General features: G+C 44.0%; 1 protein-coding gene across 2 annotated transcripts in view; it reads left to right on the forward strand.

Annotated features, from left to right (window-relative positions):
* The window catches only part of TRABD (TraB domain containing), a 251994-nt gene extending 235701 nt beyond the window's left edge, over positions 1 to 16293 (forward strand). For both annotated transcript variants that reach the window (XM_069229632.1, XM_069229634.1), the window contains exons 9-10: positions 13675 to 13786; positions 15286 to 16293. In XM_069229632.1, the coding sequence (XP_069085733.1) occupies positions 13675 to 13786; positions 15286 to 15457 (284 nt within the window). In that variant the 3' untranslated portion in view covers positions 15458 to 16293. The remainder of the gene's footprint in view (positions 1 to 13674; positions 13787 to 15285) is intronic.
* The last annotated feature ends 7206 nt before the right edge of the window (positions 16294 to 23499 follow it).

Genomic DNA, 23499 nt, shown 5'->3' on the forward strand with positions numbered 1-23499 from the left:
CCTCCATATAAAGAGAGAAAAAAAATTGATTCAGCAGTCTGCAAAGTCTGCAGTACAGCGGCCCCTTCAATGTAAGCAGCCAGTGCTATGGCCCTCTTAGGCAGGTACAACCAAACCCTTTGGGATTCAATCCAGCATTTCGCTGAGCACCTGCCAAAGGACAAATGGGAAGACTTCATGGAGATTGATAATGATTGCGCAATGGTCTCAAATCAAGTTATCACTGCAGCTGCAGATTCATCCCTCCTTGCCACACATGGCTGTTGTCACAGAGTGACATGCTTGGCTCCGGCTAACATCTCTGAAACCAGAAGCACAACACCACATCCAAAATGTGCCGTTCTCAGGTTCCACATTATTTGCTAGCCATGCTGATGACGAGATGGCAGGAATGAAATCGGAAATGGACATGTTAAAAGCTGTGGGTCTGGAGAAACCCTAAGAACAGCGCAAATTGTTCTGACCCTGCCAGCGTCGTTTTGCTCACAGAGGATTTAAACCCTTTATTGGCTTCAGGGTATATCTCAGCAACATCAGAAATCCTATGACAGCTCAAGCAGACAAGAGGTTTCTCTGCCCACCCAAAGTGGTAAACAAACTTCAGGCACAACACCATGAGCCCTCTCTTCCCCCTCTTCTGTTATCCACTCCGGTAGGGGGAAGCATTGTACATTATCTGGAAGAGTGGCAACGCATCACATCAGGTGTCTGGTGTGAGAAGTGGTGTCTCTGGTTGACTAGACTGTGAACCTCAGTCAAGCAGAACCCACCCCCCTCTAGTAAGGCTAAGTTAGAAACACTACCTAAACACAACCTAAACTAACCTGTGCTCACCCTCTGGTAGCTTGGCAAATCAAATCAAATCATTAACATTTATAAAGCACGCTACTCACCCGTGCGGGTCTCAAGGCGCTAGGGGGAGGGGGGGGGTTACTGCTGCTCGAAAAGCCAAGTCTTGAGGAGTCTCCGGAATGCGGAGTGGTCCTGGGTGGTCCTGAGGCTGGTGGGGAGGGTGTTCCAGGTCTTGGCTGCCAGGTAGGAGAAGGACCTCCCACCCGCCGTGGAGCGGCGGATGCGAGGGACAGCAGCGAGCACGAGGCCAGAGGAACGGAGGAGACGGGTGGGGGCGTAGAAGTTGAGGCGACGGTTGAGGTATTCCGGTCCCTTGTTGTGGAGGGCTTTGTGTGCATGGGTGAGAAGTCGGAAGGTGATCCTTTTGCTGACTGGGAGCCAATGCAGGTGCCTCAGGTGTGCGGAGATGTGGCTGTTGCGGGGTACGTCGAGGATGAGGCGGGCCGAGGCGTTCTGAATGCGTTGCAGGCGTTTTTGGAGTTTTGCGGTGGTCCCAGCATAGAGGGTGTTGCCGTAGTCCAGGCGGCTCGGGACGAGGGCGTGGGTCACGGTTTTTCTGGAGTCGGCGGGGATCCAGCGGAAGATCTGTGCTGCTTTACTCTTCAGAATATCAAAACTATGCACTTCAGGATATTTTAAGGCACAATGTAAAGCAATCACTCTCAAACACCTTCGTAAGTAGAATAATCAAGTTTATTTAAGGGGCAAGTTCTCAGCTAGCAAAACTAAACCACACTAATATATATATATATACATCAGGAGAATAACATGAGAATAATGATAAAGATATAAGCACTCTGTGAATAATTGCAAGAGTAAGTGCATATAATACAAGCACACACAATATACCTCAATGCTCAATAGCATGAAAATGACTGCAAGAATAAGTGCATATTACGCGCGCACACACAATATACTTCAATGCTCAATAGCATACTGCAAGAATAAGTACATATTACGCGCGCACACACAATGCACTTAATAAATTGAAAAGCTTCACCGAAAAGAGCGTCTGCATCCCTCCGCCGTACACAAAGCTGGGGAACCCAAATCAGCTGGCACAGGGAGCCTCTGTTCGGGACAATCAGTCCTCCTGGCGTTGCGTCCAACCCAGAAGAGAGTTCCTAAACCAGCCCATCTAGGCCCCCAACTTTTATAGTATTTACTAACGCCCAGGAGTCTTTTCTAGAAAAAGACCCCCTCCTTTACAAATTGTGCAATCGGCGGTACCTTGTTCACCCTTCGAGACGTCTCCTCAGAACGGGCCAAGTTCCCAGGAGAGGACTCCAAGGTGAAGCTTGCATTCTTCGTGTACAAGCGCATCCCCCTGTTGTTCTAACTGATAGCTCGTGGAATGTAAATAGCGCCCTTCGTACCAGGCAGATGGAGCGAAGTTGAGCAGAAAAACACCCCACCCTTCAGCTTGCCGAAGCTTGTGGAAAAACACAGAACAGTGCCTTACGCACCGAACCAGACTCGACAAAATGGAGTCGTGAACCAAAATGGAAGCGAAGGCCAATGAAAGCAGAGGCCAATGGTCCACACTCTGCACCACTGTTTACCTTGCACGTAGTGCTGCCGCATGCACGTAGTGTATGTAGCAATACATTTCCACCCTTGGACCATTTGGCCAACTTACAACTAAGTATATCCTATAAGCTGAAATGGCAATGCTCTTGGGCGACACTGAGATAGAAGGTTAGGCACACACTAAATACAACAACATAATGAAATTAAAATAACTGTTATGATAATGATTACACCAAAGATATAACGCAGTTGGCCTAAATTAGGCAGCCATCCAAAAGCCCAATCCCACCACCCCTTGTCAACATCCTGCTGCACCCCCTTCACCAACTTATGCAGGGCCTCTATGTGGGAGTTGATTGATATGGAGTGGTCGGATAAATTGAAGCAACATAATCCTTCAAAATCACTGCAGCCATGGTTGTGTTTAAGCAGTAAATAATCAATAGCAGCGCGATTCTGCAAAGCAGCTCTTCTAATTCCCTGTACATCTAATAACAGCTCAGCTAAGGCAGCTGATGTATAGTTAATATTCTTGACTACTAAACAGGCAAGTTTATTAATAACTCTGGTATTATATACTGCAAGTCCTGGCACCCCTACGATAGAACCAGCTAAACTAACATATTCTGTTTTAGACAGCAATGAAATTTCAGAATCACAGTCCGTAGGTAATTGAATAGTGTCTCTGGTATAGCGAGGGTGTAGAGCAGTATCCATAGGAAACATGAGAAAGCCTAAGCGTGACCAGGCACAAGGCCCTCCGGTTAGATTGGCTGGAATATAAGTAAAAGAAAGATTACCACAAGAAAAAAAGCCAACCTTTAGGCAACTTAACATTTTGAATGTGGCTGGCAGCAGGCACCACATGTTGGCAAAACATCGAATTATTTACATTCAAACAGGTTAGGTCAGTCCGTGAGTGGCACAACGTCCGTTGTGCAGCAGTTAAGTTTTTGTCTCTTTTCTCCAATTTGAGCTGAGCACATTTACCCATTTTCATAGGATCACAGGTCAATGAATAGCACACATCCCCATTTGAGATGTTAAACGTGAGTATAGATGTCATGTTCCTCCACAACCGCCTGCCCACCTCCGGGCAATGACGGCAGTACTCATAGAGTGACAGATGGGAGCGAACGTCACTCACATCCACCATTCCATCCTGGTTTGTATTGTTAAAGATGTGTAATAATACAGCAGCAGGAGTGGGCACTGCCACTAGACAAGTGGTAATCAAATCTTGAACGCTTTGCATGTTACTCATACAGAAGTGAGATATATTCAGCACTTCCTGCGCTAGATGAATCCAAACATTGTTCGGTTGATGCAGCAGCGTTGGCATCTGCGGCTGACGGTTGAATTTTTGGACTATGAGCCCCTCCCGCTCCCCGGTGGAGTCTCCCGAACGGGCTCCATACACCACACTCATGGCACAGGCACTCCACAGGATGATCTGAAAAGAACAAAGGACAAAACACGTATTATCATTCTCGCAGATAGCATTTGTCAGCGGGAACATGTTCCCATTTGTCTTGACCAGGTCGCATAACTACCAGGACATTGTCTGGTCCAGTGGCGATGACATCAGCGGGTTGAGGAGGTTTATTTGGGGATTCAATCCACACCTTGGCCCCTGGGTTCTTGTCAGTAGATCCGAACCCTCCTTTGCCTCTCACAGTGAGAAGAGCTGGGGCGCTCCCCTTCTTAACAACACCTCCATAAACCGGCATAATGACAATTTGGGCAACGCGATCACCAGGTTGCACCACTAGGTCTGTGTCACCACTGTTCAAGAGAATGACTTTCAACTCGCCTTGGTAGTCTGCATCTATCACGCCTCCTAAAACTTGGATGCCCCTCAAGGCAAGCCCAGATCGAGGGGCGATCAGACCGTAATGCTCAGGGGGAATCTGAATTCCCACCCCAGTTTCAATCAGAGTGATGTCTCTAGGTTTCAATCGATGCATGTGTAAAGCATGTAAGTCAAGTCCTGCAGATTCTGGTGTAGCTCGATATGGGGCCAAAGCTCCTGGAGCTGTTTCCCAATACATAATGGTATTACTCGTTGTAAACGGATTAATCTGTAAAGCAGGTGTCAGCATTCTCATGAGAGGTGTCTCGGCATTTGTTAGGGGTCGGTTGTTCAAAATTTGCAAAGCATCATACAAATTATCCCTCCACCCCTTCAGTGTCCCATCATTCAGTTTACGCAATTGTTCTTTCAGCAACCCATTCATTCTCTCAATCAGTCCCGCTGCTTGTGGGTAGTAAGGTATGTGAAAAATCCACTCAATATTGCGTTGTGCACAATAGTCCTGCACTAGTCTGCCCTTGAAGTGGCTGGCGTTATCACTTTGAATCTGGAGTGGCACTCCATAGTACAGAATCAACAGATCTAGTGTTTTCAGGGTGCTCTGCTGAGTTGCGCGCTTGCAGGGAAAGGCTATGAGATAACCAGAGTAAGTGTCTACCACAGTGCAGGCATACTGACACCCTCTGCTCACTGGCATTGGTCCAATGTAATCAATCTGCCAAATCTGTCCTGGCAATTTACCTCTACCTAGCTGGCCTCTCACCACCTGTGGGACCGGTCTGTGCTGTGCATGCTGACAAATGGGACATTCAATGATCGCTGTTTTAATCAAATCTAGGGGAAGATGCATCCCTCTAATCTCAGCCCACCTGTGAGTAGCCTTTTCTCCAAGATGTCTGCATTTCTGGTGTGCCCATTTAGCCATTCCCACCAAATCAGAACTCTGCGCCTCCACTTCAGCCTCTTGAATCTTGGCTCGATCGTCTGCAAGACAATTGAACCATCGGTCTAATGAATCAGTTGGACAGTGAGCGTCCACATGATAGACAGTCACAGTGCTTTGAGGTAACATTTCCCAGATCTCCTGCCATAACTCCTTCCCCCATACCTCTTTGTTATGGATTTTCTACTGATGTGCATGCCACGTGGGAAGCCAAGTAGCTAACCCATTGGCGGTAGACCAGGAATCTGTATAAATGTGACATTTTCCGGGTAGCTCCTGTTTTAAAGCCTGATACACGGCATAAAGCTCTGCATACTGGCTACTTTTTCCCTGTCCTGTAGTTGTCAAAAGCTTCTTGGTAACAGGATTATAGGACACTGCCTTCCAGTGCCTTTTCGCTCCAACATATTTTGCTGAACCATCTGTGAACCACACATGTTTTTTGTCATCTGCAGACAAGTCTGCGAACGGCTGGCCCCACCCTACTGGGGATTCACACACTGAAGGTACATCATGCAACATTTCGGAATTCTCCACTGGAGCCTGCGCTACCTGCTCATGCAAAACGGCGGTCCCTTTTGGACCCGCTCGTGCCCTGTCCTGGACATACCATTTCCATTTTATAATGCTGGCTTCTTGCGCATGTCCAATTCTATGAGTTTTTGGGGAACTCATCACCCACTGCATGATGGGAATTTCAGGCCTTAAAATCACATTGTGTCCCAGTGTAATTTGCTCAGTATCAACCAGGGCCCAATAGCAGGCCAGCAGCTGCTTCTCAAAGGGAGTATACCGCTCTCCTGCCTCAGGTAACTTCTTTGTCCAAAATCCCAGGGGCACCCTCTTTCTTCCCTGTTTTTGCCATAAACTCCAATTGGCATACTGCCCCTGGACTGTCACATTCAACTCAATGTCTCCCTCTCGAATCGGCCACAAATCCAAAGCATGCTGAATGGCGTCTTTCGCCAATTCAAACGCGCGCTGCTCCTGCTCTCCCCATTCAAACGCATTTTTCTTTCGTGTAACTTTGTACAATGGGGCCAAAATCTGAGACAAATGGGGTATATGTTGTCTCCAATACCCGAATAGTCCAATAAAACTTTGGGCTTCCTTCCGATTTCGCGGTACTGCGAATTCCTTAATCTTTTGTTTCACTTTTGGCAACACTTCTCTGTGTCCCTGATTCCACTGAATGCCCAAAAATTTCACGCTCTGAGACGGTCCCTGCACTTTCTCGGGGTTAATCTCCCACCCTTGATTCTGCAAATGTTCCACCACCCTGTCTAGCTGAATTTGCACCTGTTCTTGCGTCTCTCCCTGCATCATCACGTCATCTATATAGTGAGAAATTTGCACTCCAGGAACCACTGGTACTTCATCCAAATGCTCTGCCACCAGCCGGTGGCAGATAGTGGGGCTATGTAAATACCCCATGGGTAATCTACAGAAGGTGTACTGACGCCCCGCCCACTGGAATGCCAGCTGAGGCTGGCTCTCAGTAGCTATTGGTATCGTAAAGAAGGCATTGGCAATGTCAAGGGTTGCATACCAAGTCCCACTGTGTTTCTGTATGTTCTCAATCAAGGTAATGGTGTCTGGGACCGCTGCAGTCAGAGGAGGTGTATGTTTATTCAATTGGCGATAATCAATGCAAATCCTCCAACTGTTATCACTTTTACGAACAGGCCAGAGGGCATTATTCCACGCAGTGGTGATGGGAACTATTACCCCGGCCTCTAGTAAATCATGTATAGTCTGGCTAATCTCCTCATGTCCTCCCGGTATTCTGTACTGTTTCATTTGAATCACCCTAGTAGCTTGGGGAAGTGTTACCGGAGGAATCTTCAACAGCCCCACCCTTGCGGCGGCTATTGATATAAATCTTTTGGAACCAAATTGATAACATCCATCTTCCAAATGTAGGGTCATCCCTTTCAAAATGTCAATTCCAATAATGTATTCGGGAATGGGCACAATCAGGACAGTGTATTCTCTCTTTGGAAGTGCCCCTATTTTCATGGGAACCACTATCTGCACTGCCGGGGTTTCTTTTCCGCCCAATCCCGTAATGGTGAAGTACTGTCCCCTGAATTTTCTTGGATTACCATGAATCAAAGTGGCCTCCGCTCCGGTGTCAACGAGGGCTCGAACTTTTTGAACATTTCCACGTTTCCAATAAATTTCTACTTTGACATGAGGTCTGTTATCTTTGCGAGCCCATCCCTGCACCGGAGTTTGGCCTGTTTCCTAATCTATTTTCACTCTGCGCACATCAGAGTCTGCCCAAGTCAAATCTGGATACAGTTTGCGGTAATTCTCAGGGAACTCCTCCTCCCTGTCTCTGCTTCGCAACCTCTCTGAGCTTACCAGCTCCCTCTCCCACTCTCTTCCTCGAGTTTTCCCAGAACCTGTCAGTTCCCGGTCTCTCTCCCTGCTCCGGGTTCCCTCTGCGCTTCGGTGCTCTTCCTCCCAATTTCCGTCCTCTGGGGATCTCTCTCTACGGTGGGGTTCTCTCCCTCTCTCTCCCTTTTCACCCTCACGCTCCTCCCCTCCTGCCTTTCTCTGGTTCACCACTTTGTTATCCTTCTTGTTCCCTTTCCTGCTCCCCTCCTTTTTATCCAAACCGCGTTTGCGGTACATTTCCCACATGTCCTTGGTGCTTATCCCATCAATTTAATTCCTGGTCACCCCATCTCGCATCAAGGCCTGAAACATGTCTCGCCTTGTCACCCTGTTGTTATCAGTACGATTCTCAGACCGTGAATTCCTCTCTGGCTTAGCCCATTCTCCTAAATCACTTAACTCACGCACCGCTTCTACCACCTGAGACAATGGGTTACCCGTCTGATTAATTAACAAAGTCATGATGACATGCTTATATGCAGGAGGAGCGGCCCTAATCAGCCGGTTTCGCACAGACACACTTAAAATTCCATTCATCAAATCATGGGCATTACCCATAAAGATAGCTGTTTTCATCCCTTCTTCCTTCAATCTCTGTACTGCATCTCTCAAAGTATACCAAGGTTTATCATTAGGCGGCCAGTCTGACTCTGTCGGATATTTCTGAGCACACCCTTGCGCAGCTAGCTCTAACAAATTGGTCATGGGACCATTCCCTGGATAGGTTCTAAACTCATTTTGAATAACCGGGTCTGTACTTAACATACAAAGCCTCGGGGCGTCGCCGTGATCCAATTGGACCCCCTGGCCCCCCATATCGTGCACCCGCACCAACCACGTAAGCAATGTTTCCCCAGACCTCTGTCGAAATCTGTCTATCACATCACTTAGTTCTTGCTGTGTATAATCCTCCAGGGCATCCAACATCACCCCTCCAGGATTAGCTGGGCTATGCTGTAACTTTCGCCGATATATGGGCTGCGCACGGACAACATTCCTGCGCTCTGTCTTCTCCTGTCTAACATCTTGGCAGTCATCGCCCCCGGACCCATCTGAAAAATCAGATGTATCCCAGATGTTTCCATCCCAAAATTCAGGGTCAAAGGCTAATTCTGCCTGAGAGATAGCTAAATGCACCTTCTTTTTATTAACTTTCCCTCTTCGTTTCTTGTGTTTATATTTAGCTACGCTTACGGCCGTTCTCTCTGCAACCAGTTGGTACATTTCCAACTTATCACTTAATAATTTATTTTGACAAGCTAGCATGGTAGAGGAATTTCGGGCTTCTACTAACTCCTTCCCCAGCTGCTCGTGGTCTTTTTGTAACTGTAAACATTTTTCATACAACTTTCGGTACGCAGAAAGCAAGATCCAGCCTCGCCTCCCCAACGCACAAATCTCCCTTCCCTTGTCAATTGAAACTTTCCGTAAACATAAAAGAAGATCTTCAGGTTCCACATTCAACATACACGCATTCCAATTTTCACACAAACCAGCACAACGTGACCATTCCTGAGCTAAAAGTTTATACGGGGCAGTTTCCCATCCCGGTATTTCTATGTCTGGATTTGCTACCTGAGAACCTGCTTTTGAGCTCGCTTTGATCTTATTAAGCATTTTCCCTTTTTTTTTTTTCGAATCCTGCAAACGACTACGCCAATTTGTGCTGCTTTACTCTTCAGAATATCAAAACTATGCACTTCAGGATATTTTAAGGCACAATGTAAAGCAATCACTCTCAAACACCTTCGTAAGTAGAATAATCAAGTTTATTTAAGGGGCAAGTTCTCAGCTAGCAAAACTAAACCACACTAATATATATATATATACATCAGGAGAATAACATGAGAATAATGATAAAGATATAAGCACTCTGTGAATAATTGCAAGAGTAAGTGCATATAATACAAGCACACACAATATACCTCAATGCTCAATAGCATGAAAATGACTGCAAGAATAAGTGCATATTACGCGCGCACACACAATATACTTCAATGCTCAATAGCATACTGCAAGAATAAGTACATATTACGCGCGCACACACAATACACTTAATAAATTGAAAAGCTTCACCGAAAAGAGCGTCTGCATCCCTCCGCCGTACACAAAGCTGGGGAACCCAAATCAGCTGGCACAGGGAGCCTCTGTTCGGGACAATCAGTCCTCCTGGCGTTGCGTCCAACCCAGAAGAGAGTTCCTAAACCAGCCCATCCAGGCCCCCAACTTTTATAGTATTTACTAACGCCCAGGAGTCTTTTCTAGAAAAAGACCCCCTCCTTTACAAATTGTGCAATCGGCGGTACCTTGTTCACCCTTCGAGACGTTTCCTCAGAACGGGCCAAGTTCCCAGGAGAGGACTCCAAGGTGAAGCTTGCATTCCTCCTTGTGTACAGGCGCATCCCCCTGTTGTTCTAACTGATAGCTCGTGGAATGTAAATAGCGCCCTTCGTACCAGGCAGATGGAGCGAAGTTGAGCAGAAAAACACCCCACCCTTCAGCTTGCCGAAGCTTGTGGAAAAACACAGAACAGTGCCTTACGCACCGAACCAGACTCGACAAAATGGAGTCGTGAACCAAAATGGAAGCGAAGGCCAATGAAAGCAGAGGCCAATGGTCCACACTCTGCACCACTGTTTACCTTGCACGTAGTGCTGCCGCATGCACGTAGTGTATGTAGCAATACAAGATCTTGCGGAGGGTGAGGAAGCAGGCGGAGGTGGTGAGAAGAGGGTCCAAGACGAAGCCGAGGTTGCGGGCGTGGTCTGAGGGGGTCGGTGCGGTGCCAAGGGCCGTGGGCCACCAGGAGTCGTCCCAAGCGGTCGGGGTGTTGCCGAGGATGAGGACTTCCGTTTTGTCAGAGTTCAGCTTTAGGCGGCTGAGCCTCATCCAATCTGCGACGTCCTTCATGCCATCTTGTAGGTTGGTCTTAGCGCTGGCGGGGTCCTTGGTGAGGGAAGAGTATAAGTTGGGTGTCGTCGGCGTAGGAGGTGATGATGATGTTGTGCTTGCGTACGATGTCGGCGAGGGGGCTCATGTAGACATTGAAGAGTGTCGGGCTGAGCGAGGAGCCTTGAGGTACGCCGCAGATGATCTCGGTGGGGTCTGAGCGAAAAGGTGGGAGGTAAACTCTTTGAGAGCGGTTTGAGAGGAAGGAGGCGATCCAGTCCAGGGCCTGGCCTTGGATCCCGGTGGAGCGGAGGCAGGTTATTAGGGTGCGGTGACAGACGGTGTCGAAGGCAGCCGAGAGGTCGAGGAGGATGAGGGCGACTGTTTCACCGTTGTCCATCAGAACCCTGAGGGCGGTTTCAGTGCTGTGGTTGGTTCGGAATCCGGTTTGTGAAGGGTCGAGAAGGTTGTTGCTTTGCATTAACCAGTTGTTATTTTGCATTAACCAGTTTTATGGTCTTTTTTTTATTTCCTTCTATCACACTGTTTAGCTTAGTTCAGCACTGTGTTCTCAGATACTGCATTCTTTATCGCCCTGTGCTTTAGTCAAGGCTACAGTCTGGTACATTGCCTGTAAACGTGGTAGAAGTTTAGTCTCCAGTATTCGTAGAAGATACACATCCTTAGTAGGGACATTTTCTTAGAATATCTGCGTGTTAGTTATAAAAACACTTCCTAGTCCTAGTACAGGTCAGAGGGTGATTCCGGCCGGAACCTACAACTAGATGCTGACTGCCCCGTTGCAGATGCTGATGCAGATTATAGGCCTTTGCTCAGGTATGAGGGTTGATGTCTTCCCGGGGGAACCTGAAAGGCAGGCTTAAAGCTTCACATGCTGTGCTCAGAATATAACTTGGAGAGAACATAATCTAGTGGCACTATGATAGTCTTAGTCTTATTCTTGTGCTTCACTCTCATCGTTACTATTTCAATCCTATTGTGTTGTGTAGTTCTGGTTATTGCAGCTCAGGCTTTGCTATCTAAAATGCAGTTGTTTTATTAAATAAATCTTTAAAACTTAAACTGCCTTTGTCATTTCTATGTGAGACCGTACTGTGTATGAGAGAACCGGTTGTGACCTCAGTGACCACGACTTCCCTGGGAAGTGCTAAGATGTCATGCGCTCGGCTGCCCAATTGTCTCTTCCTTTTGGGAGAGATGAGGCACTGCTAGTTAGCCGGAGCAAAACCCGGATTTAGGGTGGCAAGGGTCCTTCCCCGTGGGTCAGACTTAGTCCCCCACCCTGTGAACGATCTTGCAGCTCAAAATCCAGTAGTCTCATTAGGATAATGAGAGCCTACGTGGAAGGCAATGTGTATAGTATTTTTGGAATTCGCCCCCACAGTGACCTAATGTAGACACCACAAAAAAGGACGCCACACATTATGATAAATAATCAGAATCTTTATATACTTAGGTATATTCAAAAACTATAATAATCCATTTAGTAGTATTTCAGCACATATGAGTTGATAATTCAATTTGGCAGTAGTTCAAGTAGTGCAATGTGATAATTTAAATAACAGTGCTTCAGGATATGCACCACGATGAGACTCTATCCAGGCACAGTTTCAGGGTGGTAAAAAAGAAATTGTAGAGACACTTTCTTTGGGAGTAATATGGTAATCTTCTCCCTGCTGCGCTCTCCTTTGCTCGAGCGGCCGGAGAAGAGTGCCCCAACTGGGACTCGTTGGTAGCGCTGCTGGTTGTCGGAAGCGATTCACTTCAGGTGGTCAAGTTAATTTTCCCGGGTCACGCTCTCCCTCACTTGAGTGGCTGGGAATGGCAATTGATGATGTCCCGCTCCTGCACGGACTTGACGAGACACGGAGATACTTTGCCTCTGAGTATTAAGGTCATTTTTCCCCAGTTGTGCACTCCTTCACTTGCGCGGCTGGGAATGGTAACTGACGAAGTCCGGCTCCTGCACGGACTTGACGAGACACAGGCGCTTTGCCTCAAGGTATTAAGGTGACTCTTCCCCGGTCGCGCTCTCCTTCACTTGTGCTGCCAGGTATGGCGATTTATCGAAATCTGGCTCTGGCACAGACTTGGTGAGAAACGGAGGCAGGAGCGGGGTTGCTTGGGTGGCCCCGACTGGCTCTTGGGGCAGAGGTTGCGTTATTCCTGAGCGGCAGTCTTGGCCACGGGAGAGAGATAATCCTGCATTGTGCAGCACTCCACATCTACCTGATGTAGGCCATGAGTGAGTTAAGCACACAGTAGCAGAAAGTTTAAAAAGAGTAGTGAGCCTGTAGGCCTCACTCCTGCGATACAGGGTAGAATGGTCCTGTTCACTACTACTGATCACTAAACGGTATGCTGCCACCACTGCACTTGTGCTGCTTAACTCCTGGTGAAGGCAGTAGCCTTCCACCACTATGAGGGTAGCTCTTTGGGCACCTTTGTCGGTCAAACAACACTGCAGTCTGTGAGGCAGGCCAGAGTCATGGCACACACACTTTTTTTGTTTCGCCTATTGCAAAAAGTTTGCATTAGGGACTCAGGCACAGTACATTTGGGCACTTAGACCAGAGCGGCATGTCTCGAACCATGCAGAGGATTTTTCCATCCCAACATTTCTTTTTTTTTCTTTTTTTTTTTATAAAAGTGCCTGGCTCAAAATAAATCTGCTGCAACTGAGGATTTCACTGGTAGAGTTTCTCTTTTGTTTATGGTCTTCCCATTGATTTCAGCGCACAGGCTTGACTGAGAAAGGCCATAGCCATTAACTTACCTTTTTGATTTCCAATGTAATTTTTGCCTTGTAGCTCTGATGAGTCTTTAAAAGAACATTGAGAGTTTTTCATTCCTGGTTGTTAACCAAGACACTTGTGTGTCGCTGGGTGGCTTTCAACCACACTGGCAGGTCATACGACAAATTGTCACAACCAGTTGCATAATAAAAATACTTTTGAAACATGTGTGCTGCAAACATAACTGGATTGCCCCTGAAGACCTAATCTGCAGGCATGTTTTGTAAACTCTAGCGCCCTCTTTAATGCATGTAACATTTCATTAAACATGGCATAATAAGTAACTATTTACTCATAATGAGGCAGAATTTCGTTTTTAATTTGATAAGAAATGTATACATGTTTCCTTAAGCCACTGTCTTCTTGTTTTGACGGATGACCTGTCTTGCTTTCTATGTAACTTGTCATTGTGTTTTTCCTCAATGTAGCTGAACCCAGGGAATGCGTCCCATCTGTTGTTGTAGGTGTGGTTGGAATGGGTCATGTGCCAGGAATTGAAAAGCACTGGAGTGAAGAATTAAACATACAAGAGATCATGAGGTAATGAGCTCTTGTACACATTTGATGCATAATTGTTAGATTATCATTGGCAACATGTGTTTTTCCTGTTTTGCGCTAAATTGGAAAGGTGAGGCATGTAAGAATTATTACATGCTTATCTATGCATTAGCAACCATTATTTGCCAGCTTTGAATAAATGGTCAAGCTGAAGATGAGTCTCCATAACAATGGCTGAATACAAATGTTTTTACATGCTTATCTAAAGGCACAATGTATTTATTGTTTAAGATGAACATTTAAACCTTAAAAATGGTAAGTCTAAAGGTTTTTTATGCCTATATTTTTTTTAAATTAAAAAGTGAAAAGAAAGGCTGCACAGCTTCAGACAGTGAAAAAGACTGGACATATTCCAACAGTAAAATTTTGTACTGCCCCTTAGAAGCCAACAAGCTGACTTCCCAGTCCTAAAGAGCACAGCTCACACATCTGACATGAAGATTATTTTTTGACTGTTTGCACGCTAGACTGAATTGTTCTTGCCAAAATCAGACCTCAAAATAAAATCTGTAATTTGCTTGGCTGAAAGAGCAGTACAGGTTTTTAGTAAATGAAGCCTATCTGGTCACTTGTTTGTGTTTTCCCTTTTAAAATGTATATTAAAACACTGCATTCAAATTAACATATTCAGATTCTCTTTAAGTGGATGTGTGTTTAAAGAAAATGAGTTTTGAAGTGTGTTGAGATCTTGCATGTAGGCAGAGTCATGCAGCATTTACGCATTGAATGAAAATTCCTGTGATTGAGAGCTAGGATTCCAAGGGATCAACTGTTCCCTCTGTACAAGAGTCACTGCTGAAAATATATAATGTAGCACCGGTCATTGCTTCTAGCAGAAATATACAGATTATTTCAATAACATTTTAAAAGAAACCACCACCCACGTTCTTCTCGGTCCCTTTCCTACTTCGTAGAGCATCTAGAGACACTTTTAATCATGCTTGTCATCCACATTTTACTGATCTAAGCGAGCTAAATTCTTCTGAAATTATTATCCAGGTACTTAAACAAATAATTAATTTGCCCTTAATTGTCCGGATCTGACATGCTATCCACTGCCAAGGCAAAAGCCAATCTGAGAAGGTGTTCTCCAGTTAAACCCTCTTTTTACCATTGAAACACAAGCCTAATGTAATTACCTTCTTCCCAGAATGCTACTATGATCAGCCATCTAATTGATCAATTTAGGGTCGCCTCTCATCTTACCCAGCCATTCTTGAGTCCTAAAAATGTCTGTTCACAAAATAAATGTTTTCATACTCCCAATGCTTAGCATGCTATTGAGATTTCAGTGCAATGAAGATGTAAGTATGAAATGTAGCAAGAAAAAACCTGCATAACCCATAAGCATTTGGGACTAAGGTCTTAAATTTTTTTTTTTTTATCTTGAAGTGAGGAAGATTGTGTAGCAGACAATGTGTCCTAATAAACCAGTTGTTACTTCCCAGGCACTCATACTATTATGTCCTAATTTCTTTCAGTGTGCCACCTCCGTCGCTCTCAAGCAAGATTCTTCGATCTGTTGTAAAAGCCACCTTTTTTGGACTTATGGGATACGGCTGCTACTGTGTAGGTAAAAGGACAGTGCAGTTAGTTCTGTCATTACCAACAACAACACGCTGTCTTCAAAGAATTTCAGAATTCAGGCATTGAAACCTCAACTGAAAGACAACCTGTGTCTGGAAGCAAAACCTGATGCAAGTGACAAAAGAAAATATAACGTCCAGACAGCTACATTGCCTTTTGCCTAATTACATTTGGACCCTAAATATTGAACTGATGCAAACATGGGCACATTCCCTTTAAGTGAAATTGAGTGGGCATAACTTCTTTGTCTGCTCACAGATGTATTTCTCTCATGTTTATACATTTTCGATTTCAGGAAGAATGTCGTCGTGTTTGGTCAGTCATACAGAAAGGATCAGATGTTTTTATTGAACTTTGGAATTTTTTGACTTTTCTTCTGAAGACCATACTAAGTAAATACCCAATTGTGTTGTCTGCATAAAAGTGCAGTCACATACCTGGAAGTGTACAGATATAGTTATACCTAAATAACGTTCCTGGTGCCAAGCACCACAAAACCATTTGAAATGTTGTTACCAGAGAGGTTTTATACTTGAGATGTCATATTTTAAAATGGTTGACTGTAATTCCTTGAACAGCTTATTTACAGACATATTGATGTAAATGTTCTCTTTCTAAAAGGAAAGATGCAGCCAAATATCTTCTGATACACTGTAATTAATTAGCGGTATTTACAAGTATTGCAACATTTGGTAATATTCTAAAGCACAGCCTGTTGAAATGACACAGTGTTGTGAGCCTCGTAATTAAAGTGTTAATATTCCAAACATAAATTAATTCATGCATTTTTAAAGTTCTATAATTTTTATTTTTTGGCTTTTTTTTTAAAGTATCTATTTAATATAATGGTACATTACACAAAGTTGGACCTATAACTCATTTGATTAAAAGACTGATTAATATTTGGAGCAGCATTTATTTTTAATCTCTCTACTGTGCTTTTAGATTTGTTTTAGTTGTGCAAAATTAGCCTACTTAAGAAGCTGATCATATTCTAAATGTCACCTTTCTTGATGATGATTGTAACATTGTGAATCATTTTCTTGAGTTTTGTATACTAGGAACTTCTACGTAACTGCCATTTTATTGGCCTCAACATCTGTTACAATTTTGACTTCTCGATTTCCATTTTGAGAAGTGCTAGGATTGTCAAATGGGGGTTGGGATTATCATACCAGTGTGGTATTAACCTCATTGTGCTGTACAGAAATTATTGACTGAATACTATCTGAAACTGCTTGCTTCTGGGATAAATAGTTTACTTTCTAAAGTTTGTTTCCCCACTTAACAAATTAATCTCTTAAGGACTATTGTTTTGCCTGATTCGAGATTTGCAAGAAGCAATGTGGGTTATTTTCCATTAAGAAAAGGTATACATTTTTGTATAATGCAGAAATGTATTTTAGCAGCATTAATGGTATTGATTATTTTGGTTCACATGAGTTTAATACTGCACATATATTGCTTGTAGTTAAATTGCTTGTTTGTATATTGGGTTGCATTTTTTCCCAAAGAGATTCTGTCATTCTTTAATGCAAACCAAAATATTTGGTGTCTTGTCAGAGATATTTCTACCTTGTACAGTGAAATATTTGACTTGAAACTATTTGCAGTTTATATACTGTGCTCCTCAGGTAATTTTTAAATCTGTTCGAAATTTGCCTTAATTTCACAAGTGGGGCTAGCAATAACAAAGAAATACTTACTATTTTGATATGTTTACCTCAGCTGCAGAAGTATGCTTTTTCAAATGCTTAAGCAAGCACGTCCTAAAATGTAAATAAAGCTGGTATCACGTTTTGTTTGATACTTTAGGTGACTCCCCCCTCAAACCTGCCCCATTGTATTTCCAAATTCGAGACATTGCTTTTGTATAGTTCTGCATTTGAGAGACAGGACTACGATGTAAAACAGTAAACATTCAAATGTTAAACAGTGTTATTACTCATTTACACCTACAGTTATAAATTGCAATATCCTCGTCAGCCCTAACTAAAGTGACCAGTTCCTCCACAGAGGCCATATTTCACCATTGAGATTTATGTTTACCAGGTTTGGTTTCATGCTTTAACCTTTACAATCTAAATGGGGATGTTTTATCAGAGTGATGATCCTGCTTGATGGAGCAACCCAGGGTGGGCAGACCAGGGCATGGGTGCAAAGTTAATTTTTAAATTAATACTTCCAACAAAGTATACCTTCCTATAATCATTGTCAAATGATAAACAGGAATAGAATATTCTTCCCTTGACCACTGTTCAAGCCTCCAGCTGAGTCTACTATTTAGTAAAATATCGTGTTACTTTTTCTTTAACTTCCTGTGCCCATGCGTATGTTGCCTAATGGGTTTACTGGTGCCACCACTCTAATGCTGGCCCAGCAGGACGGTCTTGGTGACGAGATCTCCTGAGCAGCCAGTATGTTTCATGGAACTGTGACCTTGGCAATAGAGAAATAACTCTTAACAACATTTAAATTCACGTTTCACAGTGCAATCGTTTCTCTCTTAAATCCCTGATTGTTGCATCATAGAGTCATTTGCTTAACAGCAGGTATCTCCTAATTTCCTGTGTCAAAATGGTTACAAACGTAAGGACAGGGGCGGCTCCTCTTTTAGGGCGGAGTAACGTTGCCCCCCCCTGAGCTCCCCACCAGCAGCTGAAGCTGCAAACCTTTCAGAACGAAAGGATAATAAACAGCACACCCCCCTCAGGGCACATATATGTTTGGCCTGCCGTCTTGGGCCGGCCAAACACATGTGTAGTGTGCTCTTCCCAGCCCGGCACTGTGTGGCCGGGCTAGAGAGAGCATGCACAGGCTTCCAGTCTGCCTGGAGTGCCACGCTGGGAGCCTGTGCTGCAACGACAATGGAAAGGGGAGCGGCGCATCAGGTAACTTTTTTTTTTCTTCAATTAAATGTAACATATGTATATCCTTCCCACCCCACCCCCTTTCATGCCGCACCCACTCCTTGTTAGTGCAGCGAGCCTCAACTGCCTAAGGATGCCTGATCCTGGCACCACCCACGGTCTCATTAGGTCATCTACTAACAAGTCTTTCAAAAAGGTGTGTATGTTCAAAATTGTTTAAGGACTACACTGCTGTTCTCTTCCAGTCATTTCTAGAGGTGTTACAGATGTTTTCTATTTTTAAATGATTTTCTTACACCATCTTTTAAATTTGAATGCACGGTCTCCATCCGGACTGAATCCTGTAAAGCCATACTTAAGTGCTTTTTCCTAATAGTAACTTGGTATTACTTAGTAGTACTTGTTTTCTACATTTGAATATTTGATAAATGTGCCTTTCAAAGATTATGTTAAGCTGTACCTTTGATTTCTTATAAATGCATTATTGTAACCATTCTCTTTTGAATCACTTTCCTATAGTTATTGTACCATTTCAGACTCTGCTTTAACCAAATGAACTGGACTATTAAAATGCATTGTTTATTTTCTTTTTTTTGGTGACTAATATCATTCTTATTTAGTGTCCTTCTACATCAACTGACTGGTTATGTAATAGTAAATTGCTTTAATTACACCAAAAGTAGAACCACAATCCTATGTCCTTGACCCGATTGCACTAAAGATGGAAAAGCTGGAGTAAAATTTCTGATGGTGTAAACATAGGAAATCTATATTTTTATACAAGCCTTTTATTGTGGCCATTTGCACTTGGAATTGAATGTGTTTGTGCCAAAATATACAGCAGATTGTTTGGTTCCAAGGCAGCATTTCTTTGTGACTCATCAGCTTATCCCGCCAGCCTCAAAATTGCCATTGTGTCCTTCGGGAGGATTCCTTGGTTTCTTCGCCGATAAGCCAATATTGGACCATACTAGTTTTCAAAATCTGTTTGTTGAATTTGTCTATTTTTTGTCTAGCATGACTTGTAGCCAGCATTGCTTGATGTGTACTGTTACATAAATTTATGAACATTAGCCAAGAATTGAGGGTTGTGATTTTTTTTTTTATTGAGTTAATTGGGTTTTGTTTCCTTTTTTATCGGACGTGTGAAAGGCTTTAATTTCCAGATCATAATTAATGGAAGCAGAAGGAAGGACTATCGTTAGAATGATCTCTTGATTGTAAGGGTCACATTTCTGTATTGGAAAAGAATGTTTCAGTGGTGTTCAATCTGCTGATTAACCTTTAGAAGACTTGACATAATTGCTGTGTCCTCTTAAATTCACTTAACACCAAACACTTAGAACAATAGAGAAACATATATAGACGGGTGCTCAGAGGTTATTCTTACTAGGTAAGTTTTTAGCACTGTTCTGTAGAAGATAATTATTTACATTTATAATCTTCTGGCTCCTTGCTTTCTTTCCAAAAGACTTAATACAGTATGTTAATTCACAGGGCCATTTAACTAATGCCTTAAAGATCCATAGACCACATCTGCTGTTTAATGTACTAAATATATGTTGGCAGAATCAAATAGTAAAAGGACACAATGTTTATTTCATAAATGGACGCCCGTCCAGTAAATCTGATATCTTTACTTGGAAAGCGTTGTAGAAAGTATGTTCTTATTTTCTTTTTTTAAATGGATGCTGTTGTTAATCATGACGTTACAGAGTTCTTGATGTAGTGTTTTATACATACATTTGCTCATAAGGCTTTTTAAATAATATTAAAAACTATGCAACAATTGCAACAGAAAAATAATCTACTATTTTTTTCAGCCGACATTCATTCTCATTGTGTGCAAATACACTACTCTGTAGTGTGAAATGTGAGAGAATATACCAAACCAAATCAACTGTTTTTTGCTACACACTCCCCAGTTCCTCAAGGCTCGATTATCGTTAGATTCTACTTCAACCTCTTCTGAAAAGCCCTGCCAAAGTTGATCAGTTCCTTCAACCTCACCTCTAGCCACTATGTAGACGACACTAAGATTATACTAAAACCCAGATGAACTTCCTTAATACCATTAAAGAATGGATGGAGGCCAACCACGTTAAATTTAACTGTTCCAAATATAGATTCTCACATTCAGACAGTGGAGAAACTATAAACCCATAGATATTTGGCCCAAGGAACTAGTGACCCTGCTGCTGGATTGTTGTACGTTCTGACTGACGATCAAGCCCTCAAGTCACAAGAAGCACCTTCTGCACTGTATGATATTTTTCCTCACCTAAGAAATTCTCCAAAACTACAGGCACTATCTCCCTTCTCATAGTACTTGTAAACTGCAAATGGTCTGCCTTCAGGGTAAAGCTCTCCATCTCTCTTTTTAAAATGCAAGAATCTAGAACATAGCAGCAGGGCAGCTTCTTCACCGCCTCCAATGGAAAGGCATCACGGAAGTGCTCCATGCACTTCAATGGCTCCGAATAGCTAGGCATGTTCTCTTCAGGGGACCCTGTATTGTGCATAGGGCCATCCATGGTAAAAGTCCTCTATTCATTCATAGTAAATTCTAAACAGACACAAAAAAGTGGATCTGCTGCTGTAGACTAGCGCCTTGCATATACGTCTCTTGTAAAAAGAGCATTGGTGAAACCTCGTATTCTGTACATAAACTGCTATGGAACTCACCCAGCAAACACCAGAAATGTAATACCACCTGAAATTCAGGAAGTCAAGACTTGGTTCTATTCAGAAATCAAAGTTCCCAGATTAACTGTACAACACACTTATTTCAGCTGCAAGTAACCAGTGTTGATAAGAAAACGTCTTCCCTCTGCCCTGGAAAGACCGATTGCATGCTTAGCAAAAAGTTAGGGAACCACAGCCTTGGAGTGGAATCGAAAAGTGTGACAGTGACTTCTTGGGAAGACAGGTCATAATGACCACAGTGCACAGGCCTACCAATTAATTCTTCACCCACCACTCTCAAGGTAAAGACAGTCAGACACACGGGACCATAAAAGATTCCAACTAGTGCAAGCTGGGAGTTGCCGTCTGTCACTCTTGTAGTGCCATCTCACTTCCATACTCTTTGCTGACTTTTCTGTAACACTTAGATGAAGACATACTGTACCTTAACAGAAGTATAGAGCACTCTTCCTAAATGGCTCATACAAATAAGAAAATCAGATATCAGACTTTCTAACAAAGCAAAATACAGGCAAGCAAGAGACACCTAAAAATCACTGTTGTGACATCAACATTTAAGAAAAGACTTGAAGAGGTTAATAAATAAATAACAGAAATAAACGATGTCCTTACCCAATCAGAAATACATTTTTAAAAATCACACAGAAGGACTTGAAATGTTTTTCCGAAGAACAAATATACCCCTATGAAGACCAAGATTATAACTCAACTTCAGAAAAAGGTGGAGATGGAACTGAATATGAGTCCACAGTCCTTGCATCAGCTGAATCTGAAGGCTGGAGTAGCAGTGAAGAACACAGGGTTAGGCATAGAGGGACACCCAGGAGCAGGTCCTGGAGACAGTCATGTGATGCTTGTGTGAATTTCCCTCAACCCCATTTGTACCAACCCTCTTTACCACAACTACAGTACTATGGGTGGATAAATACATACAACTCGCATCCACCACCTACCAGGTTCAGATACAATAACAGACTGTCTTTTTTAGGGAGAGGGCAGGGATAACCAGGGGAAAGAAGAAAAATAATCCAAGTCAGATGGAGTAGGCTCAGCAGAGAGTCCAAACACACACGGAGTATAACCAAGGACACAATAGCAGGCCCAGCCACAAGCACAACTTAGTAATACATCTGACACTCAAAGATCCAAGCAAAATAACAATGGCAGTTCTTCAACAGGGGACTTGGGTTTGTCTCCATTATTATTCTGGACAAATTCAAACCTCGGTGTGAATTTTTCAAGTTTTTCCAGAAACTAATATTAAAAATCTATTTTGCGGAGTCTCCCACAGTAATAAACACAGTTGACACAGGCTGACAGAAGAAATCAGCCTTTTGCTTACCTATACAGAATGTGCCTGTGGAAATTTTTACCTTTGTACACACTGGGGGTCATTCTGACCCTGGCGGCCGGTGACTGCCAGGGTCACCGACCACGGGAGCATCGCCAACAGGCTGGCGGTGCTCCCGAGGGCATTCTGACCGCGGCGGTTCAGCCGCGGCCAGAAAGGGTAAACCGGCGGTCTCCTGCCGGTTTACCACTGCCCTTGTGAATCCTCCATGGCTGGGGATTCTGACACCCCCTACCGCCATCCTGTTCCTGGCGGGTCTCCCGCCAGGAACAGGATGGCGGTAGGGGGTGCCGCGGGGCCCCTGGGGGCCCCTGCAGTGCCCATGCCCATGGCATGGGCACTGCAGGGGCCCCCGTAAGAGGGCCCTGCAAAGTATTTCAGTGTCTGCTAAGCAGACACTGAAATACGCGACGGGTGCAACTGCACCCGTCGCACCCCTGCAACTACGCCGGCTCAATTCTGAGCCGGCGTCCTCGTTGCAGGGGCATTTCCTCTGGGCCGGCGGGCGCTCTTTTGGAGAGCGCCCGCCGGCCCAGAGGAAATGTCTGAATGGCCGCCGCGGTCTTTTGACCGCGGTGCGGTCATTCAGCGGCGGTACCTTGGCGGACGGCCTCCGCCGTCCGCCAAGGTCAAAATGACCCCCACTGTCCCAAAGGAAATTGGGAACCTAGCCCCAGGAAAGCTAGGAATCTTCCAAGATGTCAAGGGAAGAATAAATAGAATTCGACAATATTGGAATAGATACTGAGATCATCAGAAAACCAGTGGACAAGAATGGGGGCATAGTGAAACAGACTAAAAACGACTACAGAGCTGAGTGATAATGACTTCTGAGTGGTGAAGAAATCGACAAGATCTTGAAAGTAGACCCCACACCAAACCTACTTAAAGACATGGTAGAAGAAGTGGAGACAGGAGGCTTGATCTCAAGGAATGAAGTGGAATTTCTTGTTAACCAAAACCTGGCTACTCCATATTTCAATACACTCCCCAAGGTACACAAGACAGAACATCACCCCCAAGATGCCCATTTGTGTCAGGCATTGGTTCAGTAATGGAACCTCTTTCACAGTTCTGTGATTTCTAGCATCCTCTGGCATAAGGAAACCCTGCTTACCTGAAAGGCACTACGGATCTACTGGTCCTCCTAACCCACATAGCGATTTACTAATGGGACTGGA

This window comes from Pleurodeles waltl, chromosome 4_1 (assembly GCF_031143425.1).
Source record: "Pleurodeles waltl isolate 20211129_DDA chromosome 4_1, aPleWal1.hap1.20221129, whole genome shotgun sequence".
NCBI classification, from domain to species: domain Eukaryota; kingdom Metazoa; phylum Chordata; class Amphibia; order Caudata; family Salamandridae; genus Pleurodeles; species Pleurodeles waltl.